Source organism: Hirundo rustica, chromosome 6 (genome assembly GCF_015227805.2).
Source record: "Hirundo rustica isolate bHirRus1 chromosome 6, bHirRus1.pri.v3, whole genome shotgun sequence".
NCBI classification, from domain to species: Eukaryota; Metazoa; Chordata; class Aves; order Passeriformes; family Hirundinidae; genus Hirundo; species Hirundo rustica.
In genome coordinates, this window is record NC_053455.1 from 59954672 (window position 1) to 59979382 (window position 24711).

General features: G+C 54.9%; 2 protein-coding genes across 3 annotated transcripts in view; both read left to right on the forward strand.

Moving 5' to 3' along the window:
• The first annotated feature begins 1775 nt into the window (after positions 1–1775).
• RHOD (ras homolog family member D) lies at positions 1776–3270 on the forward strand. Its single transcript, XM_040067606.1, has 5 exons — positions 1776–1904; positions 2385–2472; positions 2669–2778; positions 2868–3002; positions 3103–3270. Exons 1-5 carry the CDS (start codon positions 1776–1778, stop codon positions 3268–3270), a joined length of 630 nt encoding a protein of 209 aa, XP_039923540.1.
• Positions 3271–4425: 1155 nt separating this feature from the next.
• The window catches only part of KDM2A (lysine demethylase 2A), a 33454-nt gene continuing 13168 nt past the window's right edge, over positions 4426–24711 (forward strand). For both annotated transcript variants that reach the window (XM_040066280.1, XM_040066281.1), the window contains exons 1-12: positions 4426–4514; positions 4832–4859; positions 6071–6175; positions 19149–19287; positions 19888–19966; positions 21161–21207; positions 21315–21493; positions 22212–22318; positions 22635–22728; positions 23200–23353; positions 24027–24142; positions 24257–24383. In XM_040066280.1, coding sequence (XP_039922214.1) covers positions 4495–4514; positions 4832–4859; positions 6071–6175; positions 19149–19287; positions 19888–19966; positions 21161–21207; positions 21315–21493; positions 22212–22318; positions 22635–22728; positions 23200–23353; positions 24027–24142; positions 24257–24383 — 1195 coding nt within the window. In that variant the 5' untranslated portion in view covers positions 4426–4494. The remainder of the gene's footprint in view (positions 4515–4831; positions 4860–6070; positions 6176–19148; positions 19288–19887; positions 19967–21160; positions 21208–21314; positions 21494–22211; positions 22319–22634; positions 22729–23199; positions 23354–24026; positions 24143–24256; positions 24384–24711) is intronic.

Sequence of the window (24711 nt, forward strand, 5' to 3'; positions counted from 1 at the left end):
GGGATGTGGGTCCAGCTGTGGGCAGAGCAGAGCGGGGTTAGTGGGACCCCAGGGGGTGGGACAGGGACAGGATCCTGGGGAGGTGGCACAACAGGGCTGGGGATGGGGTGGGGGGGGTGCATGGGATGGCTGGGGGTGAGGTGAGGGAGGGTTGGATCAATCCAGTTATCCCGATTGAGGACAACCATGGGAACGGTGAGAGGGGCTCCGGGGACATCCAGGGAGACAAAAGCAGTGCCCAGGGCTGGACTCTGGTCCCGACCTCCTACCTTTCCTTGGGGCCAAGCTGTCGGTGTGTCCGAGCAAGGCACGCTCCTTCCCTCCGGTGCTCCTGGCCACTGTCTTCTCCGGTGAGGAAAACTGGGGTCTCCAAGAAGCCTATTTGTCCCCAGATAAAGCAGCTTTTTGGGGGCGTTTCTGCACAATCACAGGTCAGGCGCTGAGAGCACTGGGCAGTTGCACACAGGCTGCCTCTTCTCCCATCAAAATTCTGTTGCTCTTGCGGGAAAGGAAATGTTTTGTCCGAGAGAATACCCCAGAGGACGAACGCTGCAGCAGTTACGTCTCGCTGTGAAAGAATCTCGATGCTTTTAGGATTCAACCTGATATCTCATTAGACTGGTAATTGCCACCTTCTTAATTGTCTGATGGTGCTCCAGCCTCCTCTCCCCATCCTGCCCCAATGCTGGCATCCTTCTGAGATTGTTCATTACTGCGTGCATTTGCCTCCCAGCCTCCCAGCACGAGAATCCCTCTCCTCCGACTTCATCCTGCATCAGGCCTGGGTGAGAATTTGGAATTTGTTCTCTGAGCCATCAATTTGGATCCACTCCAGCTGGTCTCTGGGGGCTCCAGAGCCCTCCTGCACAGGCTGGGACCCACTGAGAGAGCCTGGAGAGGCTGGTGGCAGGGGACAGCACACATGATCCCGCATCCCTACAGCAGAAGCACCCAGTCACCCCTACCGAAGATTTGGGATGGCAGCAGAGGGCATCGACTGGAGGGGAGAGTGTCTTGGGGACATCCAAACTGGGGGACAGGGGACATCACTGCTGGGATGGCCTGTCCCCGAGCAAAGCAGGGTGTCACAGCTTGTCCCACTTGTGTTGGAATCCCTAGGAGAAGACAGGAGGCTGGTGGCTGCCCCCTCACCCGCGTGCTGCTGAGCCGGGCGCCGGGGACAGAGACTCCTGGCATGGCACAGCACGGGTGTGACAGCAGGGGCGGCAGCGACAGCGGGGCCAGGGCAGTGAGTCACCCCCCCGTGCCTCCCTCCACCCCTGGACTTTGCCTCCCGCAGACGCTCAGGGCAATAAATCCCAGGATCAGAGGCGGGAATGAGGCACGGGGAAGGGCACAGGGGTCCCATCCCAGGGGTGTGGGATCCGAGCCGTGCCGGGGGATCTGCGCGGAGAGCTCATGAGTGGGATCGGGATGGGGAGTGGGGTCAGGAGCGGGATGGGGATGAGAGCGTGCCAGAGGCAGCGGGCGGCAGCGCGAGGAAGCGTCGCACGGGCGGGCGGGACGCGCGGGCGGCAGCGTGACGCTTGTGCACCGCGAGGACCTGCCGGGAGAAGGTCACCGTGTGCCAGGACACCTGTACCTGCGTCGCAGCCACTGTCACCGCCGCTGCCCCAGCCCCAGCCCCGCGGCGGGCGGGTCCGGCGGGCAGGTGACAGCCGCACCCTGGACCGGGCGGGCGCTTCCCGCCTCCCTGTCCCCATCCCTGTCACCGCCGCGGCCACACGGGCTCCGTGGCCTCACCGGACACCCCCATGCAGCGGGAGCGCGGGGGGCAGAGCCCGGGAGCCCCCGAAACCGAGATCAAGGCCGTCGTGGTGGGGGATGGCGGCTGCGGGAAGACGTCGCTGCTGGTGGCCTTCGCCAGAGGGGACTTCCCCGAGGTACCGGGATCCCTGTCCCTTGGTGGCTGGGTGACCGTCCCCGTGCGGGAGCGGTGACAGGCAAAGGGCGGCGGACAGACAACGGTGGCGGGGCAGTTTGGAGCGGGACATGGGGACAGGGGGGCAGGGTGATGGTGGGGGTCTGTGACACCTCTGCCCCTCTTGGGGGGTCACAGGGTGGGGAGCAGGGTTTGTCCCTCAGTGAGGGCACATAAGGGACTCGGGGAGTGCAGGGAAGGGGGGCAGGCAGAGAGACCCCAGAAGCTCTGTCCTGAATCTCTGGGCATCCGTGGTGCTCTGTATTGCCCTGGGATGAGGGACAAGGCTGGTTCCCATCCCACTGCCCCAGGGAGGAAGCGCCGTTTCCCACTCCCTGCTTCTCTCCCTGTGCCGTGCTCTGTTCCCTCTGGGGTCTCCTCCATCACTGCCCCCCAGAGCTGCCTGTGGGACCTGTGTCACGCCCTCCCTGTCCCCTGCCAGGCCTACATCCCCACCGTGTTCGAGAAGTACACAGCATCCCTCCAGGTTGCCGGCAAGCCCGTGAAGATCCACCTGTGGGACACAGCAGGTGGGACAGGAGGGGACGGGGCGGGATGCTGCGCCCGCCACTCTCCCACCGCGGCGTTTCGGGGTGTCCCACACGCGTGGTCATGCCTTGGAGTGGTGTCCCCGTGCCGTGACAGTGGGAGGGGGGGGGTTAACCCACAGACGTCACTTTCACGGTCCCAGGCCGGTGTGTAATGGTTTCCTTCTCCGCTGGGCAGGACAGGAAGACTACGACAGGCTTCGCCCTCTGTCCTACTCAGATGCCGACGTTGTCCTCATCTGCTTTGATGTCACCGACTCCAGCAGCTTTGACAACATCCTGACAAAGGTAATGCAGCCCCGGGGGTTCTGCCCGTGGGCTGTCCCCATCCCTGGGTGACACGTGCCCATCCCTGGGTGACGCGTGTCCCCTCGCAGTGGTACCCGGAGGTGAACCACTTCTGCAAGGGTGTCCCCGTGCTGCTGGTGGGCTGCAAGATGGACCTGCGGCAGGACCAGGAGATGCTGCAGAAGCTGAAGGACGGGCGGATGGAGCCCGTCTCCCGCCAGCAGGTGGGTGTCACCTCACGATGGGGCTGGACAGGGGTGGCCCCCAGCACGGGGTAGGCGATATCGGAGTCCTGGGGGGGCGTCTGACTCTGTGTCCCCGCAGGGAGAGGCCATGGCCCGGCAGGTCCGCGCCGTGTCCTACATGGAATGCTCAGCCAGGTACCAGGAAAACGTTGGGAACATCTTCGTGACAGCCTGCAGTGCCGCCATCAGCGCCGCCCGCCGGAGGCAGCGTAAGACGAGACCCAAGAGGGTCTGCGTGGTCCTCTGAGCCCCCCGGCTCGGCACAGCCCCCCCGGGATCTCCCGCTGTCCCCAGGAGCACCACGCCTCTGCCTCTGCCACCGGCATGCCGACCCGGGGCTGGCACCGCTGCTCAACGTGGGGTGACAGCAGAAAAGCATCCCTGGCATGAACTGTCACGCCTGGATCCCAGAGTCCCGTCCCTTTCCCACTAGTAATCCCAGCATCCTGTCCCACCAGAGAACCGCATGTCGTGTCCCGCCAGGAATCCCAGCACCCTGTCCCGCCGTGGATGCCAGCATCCCCTGGCAGCCGGGCTCTGGGAGCAGAGAACTGATCTGGGGGCTCCCCTTCCCGCTGGCAGGCCAGCGCCGGAGGGTGACACGGGGTGACTGCCGGGTGATCTTCTGCCATTAAAGTGACAAAAAACCCGTCAGCGTGACACGGTCTGTGGGGCAGGAGCAGCCCCTGCATGGCCTGGGGGCGTCGGGGGCTCCGTGTGGGTGTCAGGATGTGAAGTGGGTGTTAGGGGCAGAGGGTCCCACCACGGGCCCGGGATGGAGGAGATGCCACCGGGATGGGGTCGCTTGCTGATTTTGGGTTGAGCATGTGTCCAGGTGTGTCCAGGTGTATGCTGCACATACAGGTCTGTAGGGGCACCGTTTATAACCATATATACTGTTTTATATATATATATGTTTTTATACATGTATTAATATATAATATATACGTAACCATATTGTCACTTTATAACCATCACTATATTTATTATCTATATGGTTGCATATAGCTGGGTTATAACCATCTCTACAACTATATATAGTTTATAAAAGCATTGTTAATACCTATAATACGTAACTAGGGAGCTGTACGTAGTCATGTAGGTGCACGCAGGTACGTGCCCGTGTTTCTGCATTCAGACCCCCACACAGGCGTGCACAGCCGTGTGGGCAGCCGCGAAGCCCGCGGGGACACCGAGGGACACCCCCCGCAAAATCCCACCGGGGTTTCCCCCCTCCGGCCCCCTCTCCGGGGGCGTGGCCACGGGCGGAGGGGGCGTGGTCACAGGAGGGGGCGTTGCGTGGGCGTGGTCGCCCCGAGCCGCGCGCGCGCGCGGGGCGTGTCCGGGCAGGGGAGGGCGCGGCGCACGCGCGGCGCGCGGGCCGCGGTGGTTGGGGGGGTGGGGGGGGAGCCCGTGCGTGCGGCGCGTGCGCGCGGCGTCGGTGTGTATGTGAGGCTCTGACGGGTTCAAAATGGCGGCGGCGGCTTCTGTGTGAGGAGGGGGGAACCGCGTCCCGGCCGGGGGGCGGCGGCGCCGGGGGGGCACCGCGCGGGCGGGACGGGGCGGGCGGCGCCGGCGGAGCCCCTGCGCTCGGCGGCGGGGGGGGTGCGGTGGTGGTGGAGGCGGCGGCGGTGGCGGGGGGACGCGGGCCGCGGCGGCGGGGGGCGGCCGGCGGGGCTGTCAGCGCCCCGCTGCCCGCGCCGTGAGCGGCGGGGCCGGGGGCGCGGCGTGGCCGGGGCGCGATCGCTGCTGACCGGGGGGTTCCTTCTCCTCCGTCTCTTCTGTTCCCCCCCCCGTGCCGGCGATAGAAGAGGACAAAGGCGCAGGAGAGACCTGGTGAGCACCGCGGGGGTCACCGGCGACCCCCGAGTTTGTGCGGGGCCCCGGAGCGCGGCCGGGCGGGAGCGGGCGCGGGCGAGTCTCCCCTTGCCGGGCCCCAGGAGGCCGCGTCGGGAAGTTGGGGAGGGGGCGGCGGGTGCCGGCTGACAGCTCCCCGGGGACCCTCCCTCCCGCCTCCCGTCCTGCCCCGGCGGGGGCGGCCTGGGGTGGCCCGCGGGCCGGGGGTGGCCCCCTCCCCCGCGGAGGGGCGGGCGCGCTGCGCTCCCGTTGTCCGGTTGTTTATAAACAGAGTTCAGCAAGTGTGGGGAAACTGCTTCCCTCGGCCGAGCCGGGAGTCCCGGTGCCGTGGTTCCACGGGAGGCAGCGGGGTGAAAGTACTGGCGGGACTGGGAATGCTCTGCTGTGGAAGCCGAGGGTCAGGGAGGAGCAGGATGGAGCGAGTTCTCCCAGCGTGGTCGTAGCGGTTTCTGTAACACTACAGGAGGTGGCAGATGCCCTTCCCCGATCCCATTCCCCGAGTCTCCTCCCCGAAGGTCTGATTTAGGCATAGTCCTGGGGATTAAGAGCCGTGCCATACCCAGGCTTTGGTTGGTTTGTGTCCCTTTAAAAAAAAAAAAAAAAAGTGTAGGTGCCATCTGACGCCCTGGGAGGTTTTCCCAGGTTGGTGTGTGGTGTCACAAGGTGGCACATTTGGAGAGCTCAGCATTTAGGTCTCCTCCAGCCGGGAGTTAGATCCCTGACTGCTTCCCTGCTTGGGTGCTGTATGTGGCAGAGATCCAATATGCCTTCCCTGATCACGGGAGATGTCCTGTACCAGTATAGCTTCTCCCAGGTACCACGGTACAGGATATCCCGAGAACAGCGATGGTGTGGTCTGGAGGAGTTGGCTCTCCAATGTTTAATTTTGAGGAAGCCAGGGTTTGACAGCACCTTCCCTGGTTTTTATCCCGCTGTGGGCCAGTGGAGCTGTTGGTGGTGGTGTGGAGCCAAGGTGGGAGTCCTGCAGCTCCCACAGTGTTACAGAAGAGCTGGCAAAGTCGTTTACCCTGACATTTATTCTGGGTTAGAATAGGAGCCTTAAAAGTTGGGGTGGGCTCATCCAGTGGGTTCTGTCAGCCCCCAGAGCGGGGCGGCTCCAAAAGGAGAAGGGAAATGAGGGGTGTGGGTGTCCCCGTGCCCTTCTTCACTGTTTCCCTCTGGCTTCCAAGGAGGAAGAGGACGACGACAGCAGTCCTGGCGTGTCCTTCTCGCTCTCTTCCGAGGAGTCGGAGATGGAGCCCGAGGAAGAGCGGATCCGTTACAGCCAAAGACTGGTCAGTAGTGGCCTTGAAACAATCCTATTGCAGCCTTGGTTCTGTTGCTGCTGGAGAAGGGAAAGGCTTTTCCTGGCAGCAGGGTTGAACTACCCAAACAGGCTGGTGGTGGATGGATGCAGCCTGCGCAGAGGAGTGGGCTTGGCTTCGGTGGCTTTGTGGGTCCTTTTGTGTCACCAAGTTTGTCCTAATGAAGGGAATTTGGCTGCTGAGCTCTGGAAAGGGCAGTTGGAGGCTGAGGCTGGGGAAGGAGCTTTGGGATAGGAACATGAAACTGGCATCAGTGTAGTTTCTGTCACAACAGGGGTTTTTCTGTGTGTCTGTGTTTTTCTGTGACAAGCAGAGGACCTGAAACACTGCTTGTTACCATTCTTGATTTGAGTGGCTTTGAAATCTGAGGGAACCAGCTCCAGCTTCAAGCTCCGGTTTTCCTGAGCCTCTTCCCAGTGTTTTCTTTTGAAGGGAACTGTCCCAGTCAGGCCCTGTCAGGAGCTCTGGTGTTTGTGCTGCTGTTTGCTGGAACTGCATGAATCCAATGGTCTGGGAATTGGGCTGTAATTGGGAGCAGTTGCTCTTAGAGTCTGAGGTGATATTCCCAGAGATCCCAGGGAAGATGGGGAGCTGCTGTAGCTCCCACTCTGTTTTGAGGCAGTTGCAAACCCCCTGGGGGGGCAAGTGGCAGCTCTGTGGTGGAGTCGCTCTCTGAGTCACAGCAGTGCCTGTACCCTCACTTTCAAGGTGCTGCCCATAAAGGTAAACCCTTATCCTTTAATTCTCTGGAATCATTCAGTGTGAGGCTGTGTGCTTCTTCGCATTAAGTTTCGTCCTCAAGATGGGCAGTTCTGGGTGCTGGGGAGTTCCCCAGTGCTTTGGTGGATGTTTTAATTTGGCATCAGCAGCAGTCCCACCTCCTTCCTCCTCCTGACACATTTATTCACACAGCTGGATGCAGTTCAAAGTGCTAGTATGACTTGGGAGTGATCCAGGATTAAACCAAAACATCTGGATAAAGATATGGCAGGTGAAGGGGACTATCAGCCAGGAACTTGTCAGTTTGAAAATGCTTGTTATCTCTCAAATAAAAATCGAGAGGAGTTGGTGTCCTGGTGCAGATGGGCTGGGCTCCAGCAGAGTGTGCTAAGCTGGATAAATGCCTTCTGATGAGCTCCGTGCTTAAGGGGTTTGGGAAGGCACATGGGCAGCAGGGTGAGGTTCACCTGGACTTGTGCGGCCTCGTGTTGTCTGTGCTGGCCCGAGGCCCAGAGGAGGAGGCATGACCCCTGTGTGATGGGTGAGGCTTAACTCCTACCTCCTGCCATGCTTTTCCTGGAAACTTCCAGCTCGTTATGTGCTCCCGCTGTGTCAGTGATGATCTCTTGCTGAAGGATCCTTAAGAGATGATTGTTTTTCTTCTGTAGAGCATGATTTGACTTACTGGAATATCCCGCATATGCCTTGGACTTGGGAGCTGGGTTAGTAGGCCTAAATGAAAAGTTCCAAGTAGGGAAGCGGTGAGCTGGTGGTACAGTGTGTTTCTGCTGCTGTCAGCTGTGTTTCTGATGTGTGACTGGGGCTCAACTAGCAAAAAATAAATGTGTTTAAAACAAAACAATCCAGGTGTGATAGTAGTCCTACCAGCCAAACAACCTGGACCAGAATAGTTTATGGTGGTGAAGGAGCTGAATTAATTGTGTGGTTTGATGGTACCACCTGAGATGGCCGAAGAAGTTTGTTCTCTGGTGTGTCAGGTAATCACACTGACAGCATCTTTTTCCTGGCTGGTTTCCATTGGGACAGAGAGGAAGTCTTGAGTGTTCTGTGTTATTTTATTTAGTTTGCACTAATGTCCCCTACCTCTGGTTCAACAAAAAATCTCTGATGTGTATCGGTTTTCTGAATGAATTTAATCGGTGTTGGTGAAACATCTGGGTTTGGAGGAGAAATTCACCTCTGCTTCAGGTGTGGTCATGTTCCTGCAGGAATTCTCTGCCCGTTCACACATGCCTGTGTGGCACAATGACACTTTGATTAGGTGGATTGCACTGCCCGAACTGTACTTGCTTCCTAGCTCAGACTCTACACCCAGGACTCCCAGGATAACACAGGCCTGGGCGAGTTGCTCTGGACTCAGGGATATCCCTGGGAGGATGTCTTGCACCCATCCAAGACCATCTGTGGGAGAAGCCGTGTCCTGGTGAGCTCTGGGAGTCTCACGCAGGCAGTGGGTGATGCTGAGTGTGGAGGGGACGCAGAGGAGCAGGTTTTGGGATATCTGTGTTCCTCACCCAGAGACTGGGAGCAGTGGAGATGGGACTTGCAGGCACTGTGGAGTAGTTTCCTGCTAATTCTGTGTGAGTGTTGTTCTGCTCAGCTCCCTAACGAGGCGGTTCTCGGGGCTTGGGCTGAGGTGCCAGCATTTCAAGCTGGAGTTGCGTGTTTTGCAGGCCCTTAACTGAGGAGCTGAAATGCTCTATTGTGTCCTGAGCCTGAGTGACAGTCCAGCCCTGGCACTAACAATGCCACAGTCCCTCTCGGAGACTTGGAAGTCTTTGCTGGCTGTCACTGGGTGGTTGCACCCAGCTCGTGTCACACCGAGCTGTTGGGCACCCCACGAGGAGCCTGGACTCCTTAATGGCTCTGGAGGAAAAGAATCCATTGGCCTGCTGCTCACAGGGGCTGCCTGCACCTCTGCAGAGCTGTCCTGCCATATTCCTGAGTGCTGGAAGTGTGAGGAAATCTCACCTTCTGCCTGCTCCAGGGCTCATTTTGGCAGGCCTGTGCTGTGAACTGGGACTAGCAAGGCCCTGTGAATTGCAAGCTGGGATTAGCACATTACCACAGTGCTGCCATGTGCTTGCAGTGACAATGTTCAGGGTGAGAAATGAAGGGCAGCAGCACTGGATAACTTGGGAATGGCTTGGGAGCACAGCAGGGGAGTGCCATTATCCAAAGGACAGATCCTGCCCATCACACTCTTCCCAGCGGTCTGTATCTCGGGGTGTGGTTCCCAGTTAGGATTGCCAGTGTAGCTGGTTGAAGAGGTTTTCTCCCTCCCTCACTTAGTGCCCCAGGAGCTGATGGCCCTGAGGTGAATGCTGCCTCAAGGAACTGTGGATAATGCCCTGGATGGAAGTTGGCAGCGGGGAGGCATCCAATCCCAGCTGTTGTGTGTGCTGGAGTAGTGAGCAAACCTGATGGGACTGGAAGTTTGAGATGAGGAGACAGGGTGGGGTAGGAACCTCTTCAACTGGCTCTGCTGCTGGGGAGGGCCCGAGGAGGAGCCTCACCCTCCCTGGGGGCTGAGCCACAGCTCCTGCTGGAGTGTTGGCCCCGAGAGACCATCTCTGGCTGGGTGCAGTGCCACCCTTATTTTGGCTGTGGGAAGGGCTTTGACACCCGTGAAGGGACATAGGCTCAGGAAGCAGGAGACCTGAGTGCTGTGGGTGCCGGAGAATTTGGGAGGTGAGAGGGGAGCTGGGGAGTGAAGTGCTCTGTCCCATGGCTTGAGGCAGTCTGTGTCCTGCCCTAGCACTGCCCTGCCCTCTGGTCAGATCCTTGTGTGAAATTTGAGAGGAGGCTCTGCCTGTCCCTACCAGCCAGAAGCCGAGGCCTCTCTTGTAAACAGCAGTTTCCAAACCTGCCCTTACATGTCGGTGTCCACGCTATCCCCTGGGAGAGTGCAGATGAGCTTTGCAGCATGTGGAGCCATCAGCTGGGGGATGAAGCCTGGGGAATGTGCAGGACAAGGCTTTTCTTGCAGCCCTGCGTGCTGTGGAGTGATCCAAGCTCAACCCATGCCTGAGGGATGGCACTGCTGGCTCCAGCCAGTGCCCTGAGTCCCAGCAGCTGGAATCTTGTGGCTTCCAACTTGTTTGTATCCTTTCTGTGGGATGGATGGGGTGATGTCAGTGCAGGACACAAGTCGTGGGGCCAGGAAGGCCCACACATGTTGACAGGACACTTGTGATAGTTTTTCTCACAGGATAGGGATAGATTGAGGGCCTCAGAGCTGAGAGAGGGAGCTCAGGGGGGAGCAGCTGTGGAGTGCTTGTGTCAGGTGGGATAGGAAGGAGGAGGATGCAGCTTCCTGCCTTCCCTGTGTTGCTTCATCTTCAATGTTTCACGGTATCCCAACAACGGGATGCAAGGAGCAATCCCGTCAGGTTCAGCCCAACTTCTTGTTTGTCCTGTAAAGCTGCTCACTGCCAGGTAGTGATCCTGGAGACTGCTGGTGTTTGTCACCCCCAGGTATTGGGGAGTGACAGAGGCCAGTCCTGCTGGATACTGGCTTTCCCAGGGCTGCTCCCACTGATTTGGGGCTCATATGAGTGTGCTGGGGTGACCCTGCCTATGTCCCTCCCTGCAGACATTGAGCATGGGATGAGGCCCAGGCACTGGGCGAGAATTTGGGTGGTTTTACATCACCTGCTCCCTCTTCCCCGCCTTTGAAATGTGACACTGGCAATTCCTGTTAAGCCAAGCTCCTTCCTGGAGTTCCTCTGTGCCCTGTGTGAAACCTCGCCTTGGCCAAATGTCCCTGGTCTGCTGGACACACCTCAGCTGCCCGGTCTAGACAGGACCCAGGCAAAGGGGGGTAATTAATCTCACCCACATGCCTCAAATTGGAGGCACTACAAATGAGTCATTCCAAATGACCCAGGTGTAATAAATGAGCTCTAAATAATTCAGGGGCTGTTCAGATTTGGTCTGGGCAGGGCTTTGGTGGAAGCCAGCAGCAACTGAAGGCTATTCTTGGAAAGCTTTAGAAATCCCTGTGAGCATTTAGATCCTGCCACATGCATGACTGTGCTGGTCCCTGGGAGAATACGTCCCTGAAAGCAAGTGGATGCTGTTCCCTGTCAGCAGAGAGGGATGCAGGAGGTAAATATCTGCTGGATTCTTACTGTCCCAAGCCTGGCTGTGCCCTGAGTGTGTCCTGGAAGCTGCAGTGCTGACTAAGCAAGGAGCCAAACACCACAGGAGCACTTCAAGTTACCTGTGAGTTACCAAACAATCTCTGCAGGCTTCGTTTATGTTCCTGGGATAACCAGAATGAGTTTTTCTGGGGTTATCCCAGCTGGAGGTGACACTGACAAGTGGGGAGAGCAGTCCCTGTTCCCCCAGTGCCTTTTTAGTTACGTCAGGAGCCACCAGATTTACAACACCACGTCACTGGCTGGGTTTGGAGGAGAATGGGCACATGTGGGAAAACGGTGGTATGCTCAAAACGTGGAGAAACAAGGAGCTGCCCTAATCTTGTCCTCTGAAAAGGTATAAAGGAAGCAATTCCCTTCAGGATGGGATCTCTAGTGGTGCTGCTGCTGAGGGAGGAGTGTTGCTGATTCCAGAGGAGGAAATGATGGCGAAGCCTTTAGGAGGTTGTGAGGAACTTTGGTGTTGTTTTTCCCTTTCCACAGTGTCCTGCACTCCCTGTGCTGCTGTTGCTCCCTGTTTACCTCTTTTCCCAGTTCTTGGGAGCCAGGTGGGGAACACTGATAGCTGGCTGTGTGGTGTTGCCTTCTGCCACTGGAGGTGGTTCAGGTGAACCTGGTGACAAAGTGTATCCTGGGAATCTGTGATGGGGGAAGAGGAGATGGAGCTGTTGGACAGGGGTTCTGTCCCATTCCTGTGTCCATGCTTGTGCGGCTCTGTCGCTGTAGCAACAGCACTGGGAGTAAACAGCAATGAGCTGGCTGTCCAGGGATTCTGAATCCCACTGGAAGTTCCAGGAACTTCAACCAGAGAAGTTTTTGGGCTGGGATCTGCTCTGGGTTGCAGGGTAGTAGGTTTTCCATATTTTAACCATTGCTCTGTACACAAAAGTTTTAATAAAGCTGCCCCCACACACCCTTTTAGGTTAAGGAAGAGGCTCTGTGAGCTTTGTTCATGCTGGTCCTCAGGGCTGGGAGCTGAGGGCACGATCCTGTTGTGTTTTAGCCAATCCTGACAGAGTTCAGGAGAAAATATCACTTGAGAAAAGTCCTCCTAGTTCTTCCACGTACCCCTGGCTCCTGGGAGCTGTAATCTTGGGATCGAGCTGAGGCAGCTGGAAGTGGAAAGGAGGGCTGGCAGTGCATGCTCCTTTAAGGTCAGGCTGCCTCAGTGTCTTTAATTTGCTGTGCATAAATATTTCCATGTGTCAACTGAGCCCCTTTGCCCCATTTGGAGTAAGGAAGGGAAGAGTGCTGGGCTCCTTCTGGAGGAGAGGGGGAGGGAGTGTGTGCAGGGATGGTGTAACAGCGCAGAGTCCAGAGGAAATATCCTTCCAAGTAGCTGGATTCCCACATTGTCCATGTTCTTCCCAGTGGCCCTGGGTTGTTTTCCCTCTCCCTGAGCATCCTCAGCCCTATAGCCTCCAATGCAGCCAGCCTGCTGCTGTTCCCTTTAAAAAACAGTGTCAACTGAGCAGGAATTGCAGTACAAACCTCAAAGCTTCCTGTGTTTTTGTTATCCCAGCACTCCTGTGGTCCAGCCTCGCTCAGGCTGGCTGATGGGACAGAACTGGCAACAGGTTTTGGCAGAGCTGGGTTGGGACACTGAGAAATTTGGAGGGCGAGCGCTTCCCTGGTAAAAAAAATCCAAGCTAGTTCTGTGCTCTCTCGGTGTGCTGGAGACAGAGAGGTCCCCAGCAAGGAATGAAGTCACTCGGGATATGGCACTGTCTGTCCCTTGTCCTGGGTCTCTGCCTCCTGGTCTGTGTGGGCTCAGTGGTGGGAATATGGATTAAATGTGTATCATTTTCAAGCCAGCCTTCTTTGGAGCAGTTTGGCCTGTTCTCTTCTGTTTGGGGGAGATTCTGTGGCCTTTCTGCACAAAGCAAGAGAAGCAGAGCTGGTACTGCACAGGGCCTGTGCTGGGGACACCTGACAGGGAAAGGGCTCCATGCACGGTGTTTTTCTTTGGATTTCTTCTGGTTGGGAAGGGGTGGGATGCAATTCCAGGAGTTTTCCCAGCCTTCTCCAGAAGTGAGAAGGCTGAGTGTCAGAGGATGGCTTTTAGCACTGGGTGTTCAGCCTTGAAATGGTGTGGAGGGTTAGATGGTCCTTCAAGAGCTTCTCCAGGTTTTCATGGAATCCAGGCAGGATTTGTCCCGATGCCATGGCTGGTGGTCTGAATGGGCAGTCTGGGGGTTAGCAGTGCCACCAAAGCCTGTTGGGACACAGGCTGCAGGTGACTGGAGTGAGGAACCGTATCCTTTCGTAGGAGCGGCGCTTCCTTTTTGGGACTGCTGCCAGAGCTGCCCATCTGTGATGTGATCTAGCATGTTCCTCTGCCTCGTGGTTTCGCTGCTTTGGCTGGTCAGTGTGTGGCTTGGGAGCCGCTGTGGAGCTCTCCTTGGCCACTCCGTGCTCCCTCCCCACCTGCCTTGCTCCAGTTCCCCAATTACTCCTCGTCTACGTTCAATTTTGTAACCCAAAAGTGCAAACCAAAGCGTTTTCCCCGGTCATTCTGAAGTGCTGCCAGCCTTGCTCGTGATAGGAATCCCTCCTGGAGCTGGGAAGCCTGGAAGGGCTCCAGCTTTGTGTAGATCCTGTTTGCTCCTCAGCCTAGTGCTTCGAGTCTGTCTTTGTCCGGGGTTGTGCCACCTGGGATGCGCCCATTCTGCTCTCCAGGTTTTGAGAGAAATGGGAGGCGGTGAGGGGCGTTAAACCCGAGTTTAGCTCGGTGGTTCCTCTTGTCCCGAGTCTCTTGAGGGGCCTGTGCCTGTTCTTTAGATCCTAAGTGGTGCCTCCCATATCTGGGCGAGTGGGGAGTGCAGGATTGAAGGTGGGAGAGGCACAGAGGGCAGGACCCTGCTGCCTCTGTGCTGTGCTGGTGCTCCAGAGCTTAGAGTGGGGAGGTGCGGGCTTGGAGAGGGATATAGAAAGGAAAAGCTCTTGTGCTTAAGATAAGCAGTGACCTGGCAGGCTGCTGATTGGGTGTCATAATCTTGGTGCCTCGGTTCTTCACACTCTATCTGGAAACGCTGGCAAGGTAGGATTTTCCCTGCATAGCCCGTTCTGGCATTGGCACCTGCTGTGCCCTGGGTCTGGCTGATCTGTGTGCCTGGCTGCTTCCCTGCTTGTCCATCCTCCTGTCAGGCTGCCTTGTGTCTTCCTGGAGAAATGGAAGTTGTTCTTCCCACTTTGCCGCTGCTAAAACTGCTGGGGATTCTCAGCATGATGTCTCAGAGGCAGAATTTTGGACTTCCCTCAGGTACTTGCTCAAGATCAGAACACCCATCAAGAGACTTGAATGTTGCAGGTCTGGATTTATCTAGACAAGAGCCGCAGTTGTTTGCTGTAAAAATATGTGAGAAGTTAAATTCCTTAACTGAGGAGAGTCGAGCTGGTTGATTTGTTATCAATTTGGGTGCATTTCAGCAGAGTAAGTCTGCACAGGGATGGGGTGAGGAGGAAATGCACTGGTAAGTCCTATGGATACACTGGGAACCAGGGAGAAGTTAAAACCTGCAACAAGAGGAGTTTGGGATTGGAAATGGAGGTGAAACATTTCCTGCATTCTTCATGTCAAAGGAGTAGGAGAGGCTTGTGGGGGCCTTCACACAGGCAAGCTGCTCTGGAAGGGCAACAAGCAGAGGGACAGGAAAAGCGAGGGGTGCTCTGGTCTCCTGAGGAGGAAGGAGCTGTGGCATAGCAGGAAGAGGTTCCTGGTGGCTGGGAAATGGAGCTGAGGAAAGGGATGGCAGCAGACAGGACAGGAAGTGACTAAAATACTGTGGTGTGTGTGTTGGTTTCACTCTTTAAGTACATGAGGCTCTTTCAGCGAAAGGACGGCTTGTTCTTTCTTTCAAATGTGACCTTGTACTCATTCTTCCCTCAAAAAAAGCCTCACAGGAGAGGAGTTTTCTGGCTCTCTCCAGCTGACTGTCAGCTCCTTTGCTGTTAGAGGGAGCTGCACCCCATCTTGCTGATGGAAAGAGGTTTCCATGGAAGGGTTTTGGAGAGTGCCCCTGTGAAGCTTCGTGAGGCACTTTCCCTGGAATCCTTGGCTGAAGGAGAATGCAGGTGAAAGAATCAGAATAGAGGGGGTAGTTGTCAGCAGGATTGATATTCGTGCTTCCTATTTCCTCCATTAATTGAATGGTGGCCAGGAGGGTCAGAAAGGAATGGTGAGGCACAGCTATCTTACGTGGGACTTGCTGGCTGTCTGGTCTTGGAGGATGAATAAACTGCCTTTATCTTGACCCTGCCTGACACAGAAAGAAAAGGTTTGGGCCACTTGTAAACTCTTAGTAAAACTCTCAGCAGGATGAAAAATGCCTGAATCCTAAGAGAAAGCTGGGAAAACAGAGTGAAATTTAAATAGTGCTGTTTAATACTGAATGCTGGTGTTGTCTGACAGATAATGTAATTTGCCTGACTCTCTGCCCTTGCTTCACTGGAGCTGAACTTCACCCAGAACATTGTCACAGGTGGCAGTTTTGGGGACATCTGCTGGTCTCATTTTGGGAAGCTGTGTGTCCCTGGCTGAACTGGTTGATACTGGAAGGGCTCCCAATGGTGGAGTCACTCCCAGGAAGAAGCAGTTCTAGTCTAAGTCCAGGACTGTGACTTGCTGATGTCTGGATGGGCTCTGGGAAGGGATACTCAGCCAAGCCCTGTCCCTAGCACAGGCTGTGGGACAAGGATAGCCAGCTCTTCCTGTGAAGAGGTCAAACTCAGTGCTGTCAAAGGATTTGCACAGCTCTGTGTGTGTAATAGTGGGGAGGTGAGGTTGGCATTAGCTTGTCATGGCTTTGCAGGTGTCACCTGTAGCCAGTTGTTTATCCAGGCAGCAATTCCCTGTGTGGCACATCAGAGAAGAAAGGGGTTCTTGGAGCATCCACTGAGCACATCTGTCCTTGTACAGAGACCCACTTTGGGGACATGGGGTCTGTGGTTTCTGCCACTGTGCTGTGAGGAAGCTGCAGACTCCAGGAGGGGAAAACTCCCGCAGATGCTGCCCTTCCCATAACGCCTGCCTGGAAGCACAGAAGCCTTTCCTTCCTCCTGCCTGCTCTGGGGCCCTGAAATATTGTTTTTCCCCACCCTCCCAAGACAACAATGACATGAAAGCAGTGTGGCCTCGGCAGGGTCTGATGGGATGGGAGCTGTTTGCATTGTGCTTTTGGGTCCTCAGCCCCGGCTGGGATCCTGCTCTCCTCCATGCTGGGCCAATTAGGAGGCCAGACTCTTCCCTGCCCATGGGAACAGGCAAAGCTGATCTGCCGGGGAGCTGGAGGGGGTTTGTGGCTGATGCTTTGCCGATGACAGAAGCAATAGACTTTGGAATTTGCTCGGCTGGAGGACACAATCCCCTTCCTTCTGTGTTTTGCATCTCTATTTCCTCATTGCAAAGGGATTCAAGTTTAAGGTGTTCCTGCCTGTTTCCTGGTGTTTGCGCTTCTGTGGTGCGGCTGCCTTATCGTGGAGTGGTTTGGGTTGAAGGTTCCAGCCCGTTTGCTTTGAAGGCTGTCCTGTGAAGGAGACCTGGGAAAAGAGTCTGAACAGCTCCCTTGTGCCACAGTGCATCTCCAGCATCCACCCATGGCACCAAGAGGATCTGAATCAGGCCCAGCCATGTGGTCACATTGCTGGTGAATGAGCTGCTCTACACAATCCAGAGCCTGGCTTGGTGCCACTTCCAGAAGGAAACACAATGCCTGGTCATTCATTCCAGCCCAGCTATCCCGAGGTTCATCCTCAGATGGGACTCACCTGAGTTCCAGCCCAGTGCAGTAACCCTTGCTCCTAAGTGTAGCCAAGGGGGTCAAATATAATCTGTTAAAGGACTGGTTTGGACATAGCCTCTTCTTGCCAGAGTTTCCATGCCAAACCTTTTTCCCCAAAAAAGGTCAGGTTTTGAATCCAGCAAAGGCAAAAGAGCTACTTTTCCCTCTAAAAGTGAGTGTCTGGAGTAAGGGAGCAGGTCAGAAAGCAGCCTGGTCCTGCAGTGAGCCACCACCCACCTGATCCCAAGGCAGGTGAGACCATGGACTGCAGAACCCTCCTCTTCATTGTGCCCATCCTCTGTGCACATTGATGACAGAGCTGCCTGCTGGGATCTGCAGTCCTGGACTTGCCTCGGATTGGGAAAAGTGAAACATTGGTCATGCTGGAAGGTGATTCACATCCTTGCCTGGCATAGGTGTGCCTTGAATTTCTCTGGTGTGGTTTAGTAAGGAATAGGATGACATGGGCCTTTCCCCAAAATGCTGGGTTCCCCAGGAAAAGCTGAGCGTGAGGTTGGCTCATTGTCCCTAAGTCCTGCACAGGGCAGAACCCTCTCTGCTCTGTGCCCTCATTTTAAAGCCAAGTACCACACAGGCTTCATGGAGTCCGTGGTTTTTAAGGAAAAGTGCTTTATGAGGTGGGCTAATCATCCATTATAACACAGTCATAACACCTCTGCATGTCTGACTTCAAGTTCTGATGCATCCCCTTGGAAGAGCCAGTCTCAGTTTAAAGGCAGATGGAGCATTTGGGAGTTTCGGTTTTTGGTGTGCACAGCCCAGCCTTAGCAGTGAGAAATTCCAGGTGTTCCAAAGGAAGTGGTTACTTCTGCTGGTGCCACTCCCATGTCTGTGCTTTTAAAATGCATTTTCCTGCCTTTATACTCCGTAAAAACCTGTAAATAACGTGAGTTTTTGTGTTGTTAAAAACGGAGAGATCCCGCTCATCTTTAGTGGATGGCTTAAGACAAAGGCTAGCAGCCCTTTTCCAGATGGTTTAATCCTCCGGGCCATTGGACAGTCCCTGATTTCGGGATCTTGAAGACTCTGCCTGAAGTGCCCCATTCAGGAGCAGCCGATTGTTCCTGCCTGGCTGATGAGGTGTTTGTGTCCCCTATGGCTCAGGGTTTTGGAAAAGGGGTTGGAAAGCTGAGCGCAGTCAATGGGCTGTTAACAATAGGTGAATGACTCTGTCTTGATGGCAGGGGAACTCCCTGTGCATCCCTCATCAGCCTGCTTAAAACTGGGAGTTAAAATTAAATGTTGGAGGGGGTGGGGGGAAAGCCCTTTTTTTTTTTTTTTTTTCTGGTGTGTCCCTACGTGCTCCTGCACTGGTTCATCCAATTAATTTAAAAATTTCATTTGAAGCAATGCTTCTGTGTGAGGGAGTCATTCCTCTTTCTCAGTGAGGTTATCACAGGCTGGTTCTGGTGGGGATGTGACACTGCCCCTCCCTGCTGCAGGCAGGTGCCAGCAGCTGTGTCACCTCCTGCCCCATCCTGTCCCTGGCTGTCTGCTGGCCCAGCAGTTGGTGTGCACGCTCGATAAGGGGAACGTCCCTAATTAGGGGAAGGCAGCTTGGCTAATTCGGAGCAGGTTTGCCTTTTATCTGAGGGGATTTAGGGAGCATTCCCACGCAGGGCTCTGCTCTCTGGCCAGGTGGCCAGCAGCTGGGGACAGTAATTTCTTCCAGATCCGGCAATGCCAGAAGAGGATGTCTGTCAAGAGTCCCTGTACAGATGTGCTTACGAGACCCTCTGAGTAAAGTGCTCCTTCCACTCTGCTACTCTTCTCTCAAAAACAAGGGAATAATTCACCTTTTGTGTACAGGCACAGCCAAAGATGAAAACTTGAGAATCTTTTTTTTTTTAAATCATTGGTGTTCTGGCAGATACTTAAACTCACAAGTGCCTTTACCTCTAGTGCAGCAAAATACTGATGCACCTGTAAAGTGGGGAACGGATTCTTTGTTCTTTGCCTCAGTTACACTAAACTCTCCCCCCTCCTCCCCTAATTCCGTGTTGGAATTCATTAGGAGTGATTATCTGTCTCTCATACAGCCCAATTAGCACAAAACTGTATGGAGGAGGAGCAAAGCTGATGTTTCAGTGGTGTGTTTTGGGTTCAGGATACACCTGGGCTCCCCTAGAGGCCGTGGTTGAGCTGTGCTAGGTTAGGATGAGGCTCTGGCTGTTCCTCCTGGTCCATAGCTTCCCTTCCTGGTCCATAACTTCTCCCTTCCTGGTGTTGTCCCTTCAGCGTGGCACGATGAGGCGGCGTTACGAGGATGACGGCATCTCCGATGATGAGATCGAAGGGAAGAGGACATTTGACCTCGAGGAGAAGCTGTCCACCAACAAGTTCAACTCCACCTTCGTGGTCTTCATGGAAGGCAAAGGTTTGTCTTGGGACTGCTAGTCCCAGGGAGTGTGTGGGGAATGGCATGGAAGCTGCTTGCTCCGGAGAGCACAGAGCCGGTCTGCAGCTTGCTGGGACACGTGGCAGCCAGGAATGGGAGGATTTGCCTGGGTCAGCACCTGTAATTTTAGCCACATGTCTACCAGATCCTTAATTCAAGGACTGTGTGGGATGTCTCCCCTTCCTTTCACCACGCACATGGCTCCCTGGGATGGCTTTTCATCACACAGTCCCTCATGAGGATTTACCAGGAGGAAGGAGCACTTCTGCAAGGCATCTCTTGCTTGGCTCTGAGCTTCCTAGGGAAGTGAGCGCCAAAATCCAGGCTGTTCACCTGTCAGGAGCTGCCTGTTGGAGCAGACTCTTCTTAGGGGTCCTGTCTGAGGCTTGTCAGCAGCACACACCGTGCTGCCTCTCAGAGCTGCTGCAAAGGAGTTCCAGGATTTCTGAAGGAGTGTAGAAGAGTGAGGAGCAGGGTTGGACTAAGGATCTCCAGAGATCCTTTTCAACCTCAGTGTGTCTATAACCCTCCGAAGGAGTTTCTCCTAAACCTTCCCTCTTCTTGTCTTCCCCACGCCAGACTTCACAGTTGAGTACATCCAGCGGGGCGGCCTGAGGGATCCACTCATCTTCAGGAGCTCGGACGGCCTGGGGATAAAGTAAGTGCTGGAAGCACGGAGTGGTGGGTGACTGTGGCCCAGTTCCTTCATCTCTCCACGCTGTGTGGGATCTGATCCTGGCTCTGCCAAGCTGGTTCGACTGTGTTGTGTCCATGCGGTTCTTTATGTGCAGTGAGCGGAGAGAAATATCTCCCCCCTCGGTTATCCTGTTCTTCCTAGTCTGTTTGGACTGAAAAGGAGAGAACTGAATTGGCTGTAGGTGATCAGAGTTCCACCAAATGTCTGGAAAGTCCCACTGCTGCTCTGATGCAACGTCTGGCTGGGTTTCTTTCCTAGTAACATAGGCATCTACTGCCAGAGAGTCAAACAATTTGTAGTATTTCTGGCATTTTCCAGAATTCCAACCTGATTTTCCGAACTCCTAAGCTGCTGTCTGCTTTTCTTGCTGCAGTACATCCGTTGAGGTTTGCAGCTCTGAGTGTAAACTGGGTCAGTGTTTTTTTGGGGTTGATTTATACAAAGATTAGAGGAATAAATGACCCCTCACCAACGTTCAGAGCCAGTACCAGCAGCACTGCTCTGAACTCCCTCAGCTGGCTGTGAACGGATGGGTGACATCCCATCCAGTGCAGGATGTTCTGTGCTGGGGTGGATTGGCTAGGAAGTCATGCCAGGCGCAGTTTAACTGCTGGGTGACTTGGGAGGGTAGAGATTTGACACTGGGAATTACAGTGTGGCTGAAACTGGATTTCTCCTGAGCCTTTGGGTATTTCTCTGGGTCAAGAGCTGCTCCAATGGCTGCCAGCCCGCTCTGCCCGTGACAGCAGTGTTTGTACAGAGAAGGGTGCCAGTACAAACACTGGAGTGGTTCTGCTGTGTCAGTGGAATATACTGCGTGTCCTGCTCCGGCCGTGCCTTTGGATTGGGATAACTCACATGAGCAGCCTTTACAACGAGACCTGGGATTGCTTAGCTCAAGGCCTGCTGACTTCTTTGCTAGAAGTTGCTGTACAACAGCTCTGGAGATGGTACATCCTATTCCCAAGCCTGCTTCCCGAGCCAGAAGTTTGTCCTAATGTTTCACCCCAGTCCTGTGCCCCTAGAGATCCTGCTCCATGGAGTTCTCCGACACCAAAGCAGCACAGATGTACCTTCAGGGTGCCAATTCCTGGGTCACAGGGTTTGCAGCCAGAAGCACTTGATGGGTTTTTTAGCCAGGTGTTTGTCCCGTAGGATGCCGGATCCGGACTTCAGCGTGAACGATGTGCGGCTGTGTGTGGGTAAGTGTCCGGAGCGCACGCGCTTGTGTCGTTGGGATCCTGGAAGGTCTCACCTCCTGGAGTCCGTGGCGCACGGAGACCGTTCAGTGACGTGTCTGTTGTGGCAGGGAGCCGACGGATAGTGGACGTGATGGATGTGAACACGCAGCGGGACATCGAGATGTCCATGGCACAGTGGGCGCGCTACTACGAAACGCCAGAGGAGGAGCGGGAGAAACTCTACAACGTCATCAGCCTGGAGTTCAGCCACACCAAACTGGAGAACCTGGTGCAGAGACCCGCTACGGTGAGCGGGGCTCTTCCTCCTGCGGGGATCTGCTTTCCCTGGAAATCTGGAGGGGAGGTGCAGCCTGGCATTGGGATGTGGTAAAAGAGGAGCTGCTTGGAACATGCATGAGCTCAGTGTGGATGTCAGTCTGGAGCTGATCTCCCAGTCAGGCTGTGGTGAACGTGGCCGTGGTGTGTCACTCTGCAGAGATGGCCTGTTCATTGGCTGTCAGCAATTAGCAACATGGAGGTCTGAGCTCTGCACAGTGTGTCAGGGAGGGTTCCTGACACAAAATGCTGAAATCTCTGAGGGCAGAGGAGGCCAAAACCAGAGGTGTGCTGGAAGAGGGGCAAGAAGCTGTTTTGTGGTGAGAAAATGAGTTGTGGGAGATGGTATGAACATCCCAAATTCCCTCTGCAGTCAGCAGAGCAGAAGTGGCAGCTCTGTGGGGCCAGTTACTTCTCTCCGTTAACTGCAGAGGGAACCTCGACATCTCTGGCTCTTCTGAAGCTTAGGAAGCTGAATCCCGCCCTATGAGATGCTGTCTGGCATGTTTTTATGGAAGTCCAGAGCTGGTATCTGAACACCTGATCCTATGTGCAGGACTGTCCCAGTGGCACTGGGAAAGTTTCTGGGTATGGGGAAGGACCAAAAAGGGATTTGCCAGCCTGGGGTAGTGAAAGGTTTTGTTGTGCTCCTTTTTTCTGTGCTCACGTCTCCTGCCTCTCTGCTGTAGGTGGATTTGATCGACTGGGTTGATAACATGTGGCCCAGGCACCTGAAGGAAAGTCAGACAGAGTCTACCAATGCAATCCTGGAGATGCAGTATCCAAAAGTGCAGAAGTAAGTGACTTCCTGAGCTGTGGCAGGCAGCAAGCAATCTCTTGCAGGAAAACTGCCCAGGGGAGCAGCAGTTTCCCCCCAAAGAGAAGGGGGAGGAACAGTCTCCCAGCTTATTTTTGTGGGTGACACTTGTAAGGCCACTGCAGTCATTTATTTAATCCCCTGCATCTGTGTGGAAGAGGGGCTAGGTGGCTTGTGACACTGCTCTGAGCCACTGGCCTGGGTTTGGGGGACCCATTCCCTTGGAATGTCATGTCTGCTCCGAAGTGTGGATCACCATTCATTTTCACCTTCTCCTCATCTTCTTTTCCACCAGATACTGTTTGATGAGCGTCAAGGGCTGCTACACAGATTTCCACGTGGACTTTGGTGGCACTTCTGTGTGGTATCACATCCACCGAGGGGGAAAGGTAGGACGGTCCCTATTGGGACAGCTAGAGGTGCTTTAGGAAAGTGGCTGTTGGTCTGGTTTTGTGTGAATCCTTGAAGATGCAGGTTCCAGACAGCAAACTGAAGTCTTTCCACCCTGAGCTTACCTATATATTGCATAAAGTCAGGTGCCAATCCCTGACTGTAGCTTTAAAATGGTAAATCTAACTCTGTAAATTTCCTTGTCACTCTGGTGGCTTTCCTGGGCTCTGTATCTCTTGGCACTGATGTAAATCATACCTTAAAAAGCATCCCAGGCTCAGGCCACCTGTAGCACTCAGTGTGTCAGGCTGGGAAAGACCTTGCTTGTCCTCTCTCGAGGGGCAGCTGTCCAAGTAATTTTGCTGGGAAGTCCTCAGGGAGAGGGGTGAGGAAGAGATTTAGATGTTGGGAAGAAGCCATAGCTGTTCATTATGCGATGACTTACATAAGCATGTTGTCTTTATTTGCAGATCTTCTGGCTGATCCCTCCCACACCCCAGAACCTGGAGCTCTACGAAAACTGGCTTCTCTCAGGGAAGCAGGGAGACATTTTCCTTGGGGACAGAGTGTCAGAGTGCCAGCGCATTGAGCTCAAGCAGGGCTACACGTTTGTCATCCCCTCAGGTACCCTCAGGGTGGGCAGGGGGCATCCTGGTCTTGGCCAGGGTTGTGGCAGCGCTGAAACTCCTGGGACACTGGCAGGATTTAGCTTCCTCATGAGTCGCTGCAAGAGGGAGATGTGATGTGGCTCTGTCCTTTTGCTTGGCGCCTCCCAAAACACGCCCGTGATGGCATTGTGGATCCAGCCCAAGTGTTAGGAAAGCTGTGGCTGGCTCACATCGCAATTGATTAATTATTGAAGGAGGCTTTCCCAGACCCTGTCATGTTGACACATGGAGCAGTGTAGGTTCAGGAGAGGCTGGCCCAAGGCAGCTCCTCAGCTTCCTGTGTGTTTCATGACACCACCAGGAACAGAAAACACCAAGGATTGCACAACTCACTCACTTGAGTCCTGTTATCACAACTGACACTTATGAACTGAGTGGCTTTGCCTTAAGGAAACCCATGCTGGAATTCCCCAGCTGTTGGACATAGCTGGATTGCTTAGCCTTGGAGATAAGGACTGGAACTTGAGTTATTTTGAAGGTGTTTGGAGTGTTGGAACAGACTTTGGAAGGCTGTTTCCCTTGGTGCTAGGCCTAATGCGATTAGGAAACAATCTAGGATGACACCAGAGTGACAAAAAACTATGCAAGGTGGATCAGAAGCGTTCTTCCAACTCTGCTTTCTCCCCAAGGTTGGATCCATGCTGTGTACACTCCAATGGACACACTGGTTTTTGGGGGCAACTTCTTACACAGTTTCAACATCCCTATGCAACTCCGGATCTACAGCATCGAGGACCGCACACGAGTAAGGACCTTTGGGAATCCCGTGCTGGACACTGGGCCAGACCTGGTGTGGCATCTGTTACCTGAGAGCAGCAGTGGGTAGGAGGCCTGACAGATCCTCTTGCCTGTTTTGCAGGTCCCAAATAAATTTCGTTATCCCTTCTATTACGAGATGTGTTGGTACGTGCTGGAGCGCTACGTGTACTGCATCACCAGCCGCTCCCACCTGACCAAGGATTTCCAGAAGGAATCCCTCAGCATGGGTAAGTCCAGCCCTTATTCCTTCCTCGCCCCTATCCAACTGGCTTCTTACACCCTCCTGCTGGGGCACTGGCTCAGCACTGTGATAGGCAGGGGAGGGCTGGGTGGGGTCTTTTTTAAACACGAAGCCACAACCAGCCAGACTTCTGCTTCCTCCTTTGGCACTGCAGCAGCCCAGGTTCCTCTCAGCTGTGAAACCAGCACGCCAGCAGTTCAGAGCCTTGCACGGAAGAGATGGGGAGAAGTTGCAGTGACCACCACTGTGCTGTGGGCAGGAATTCTCTCCGGCTGGCCTTTTGCACATAGGGTTTAAAGGGCTGACACAGTTTA

Bases quoted from the DNA above. Each gene is read 5' to 3' on its own strand.
- RHOD (XM_040067606.1), top strand. From the start codon at position 1,776: ATGCAGCGGGAGCGCGGGGGGCAGAGCCCGGGAGCCCCCGAAACCGAG. The intron at 2,779-2,867 runs GTAATGCAGCCC...GTCCCCTCGCAG, and splicing joins TTGACAACATCCTGACAAAG to TGGTACCCGGAGGTGAACCA. The intron at 3,003-3,102 runs GTGGGTGTCACC...GTGTCCCCGCAG, and splicing joins AGCCCGTCTCCCGCCAGCAG to GGAGAGGCCATGGCCCGGCA.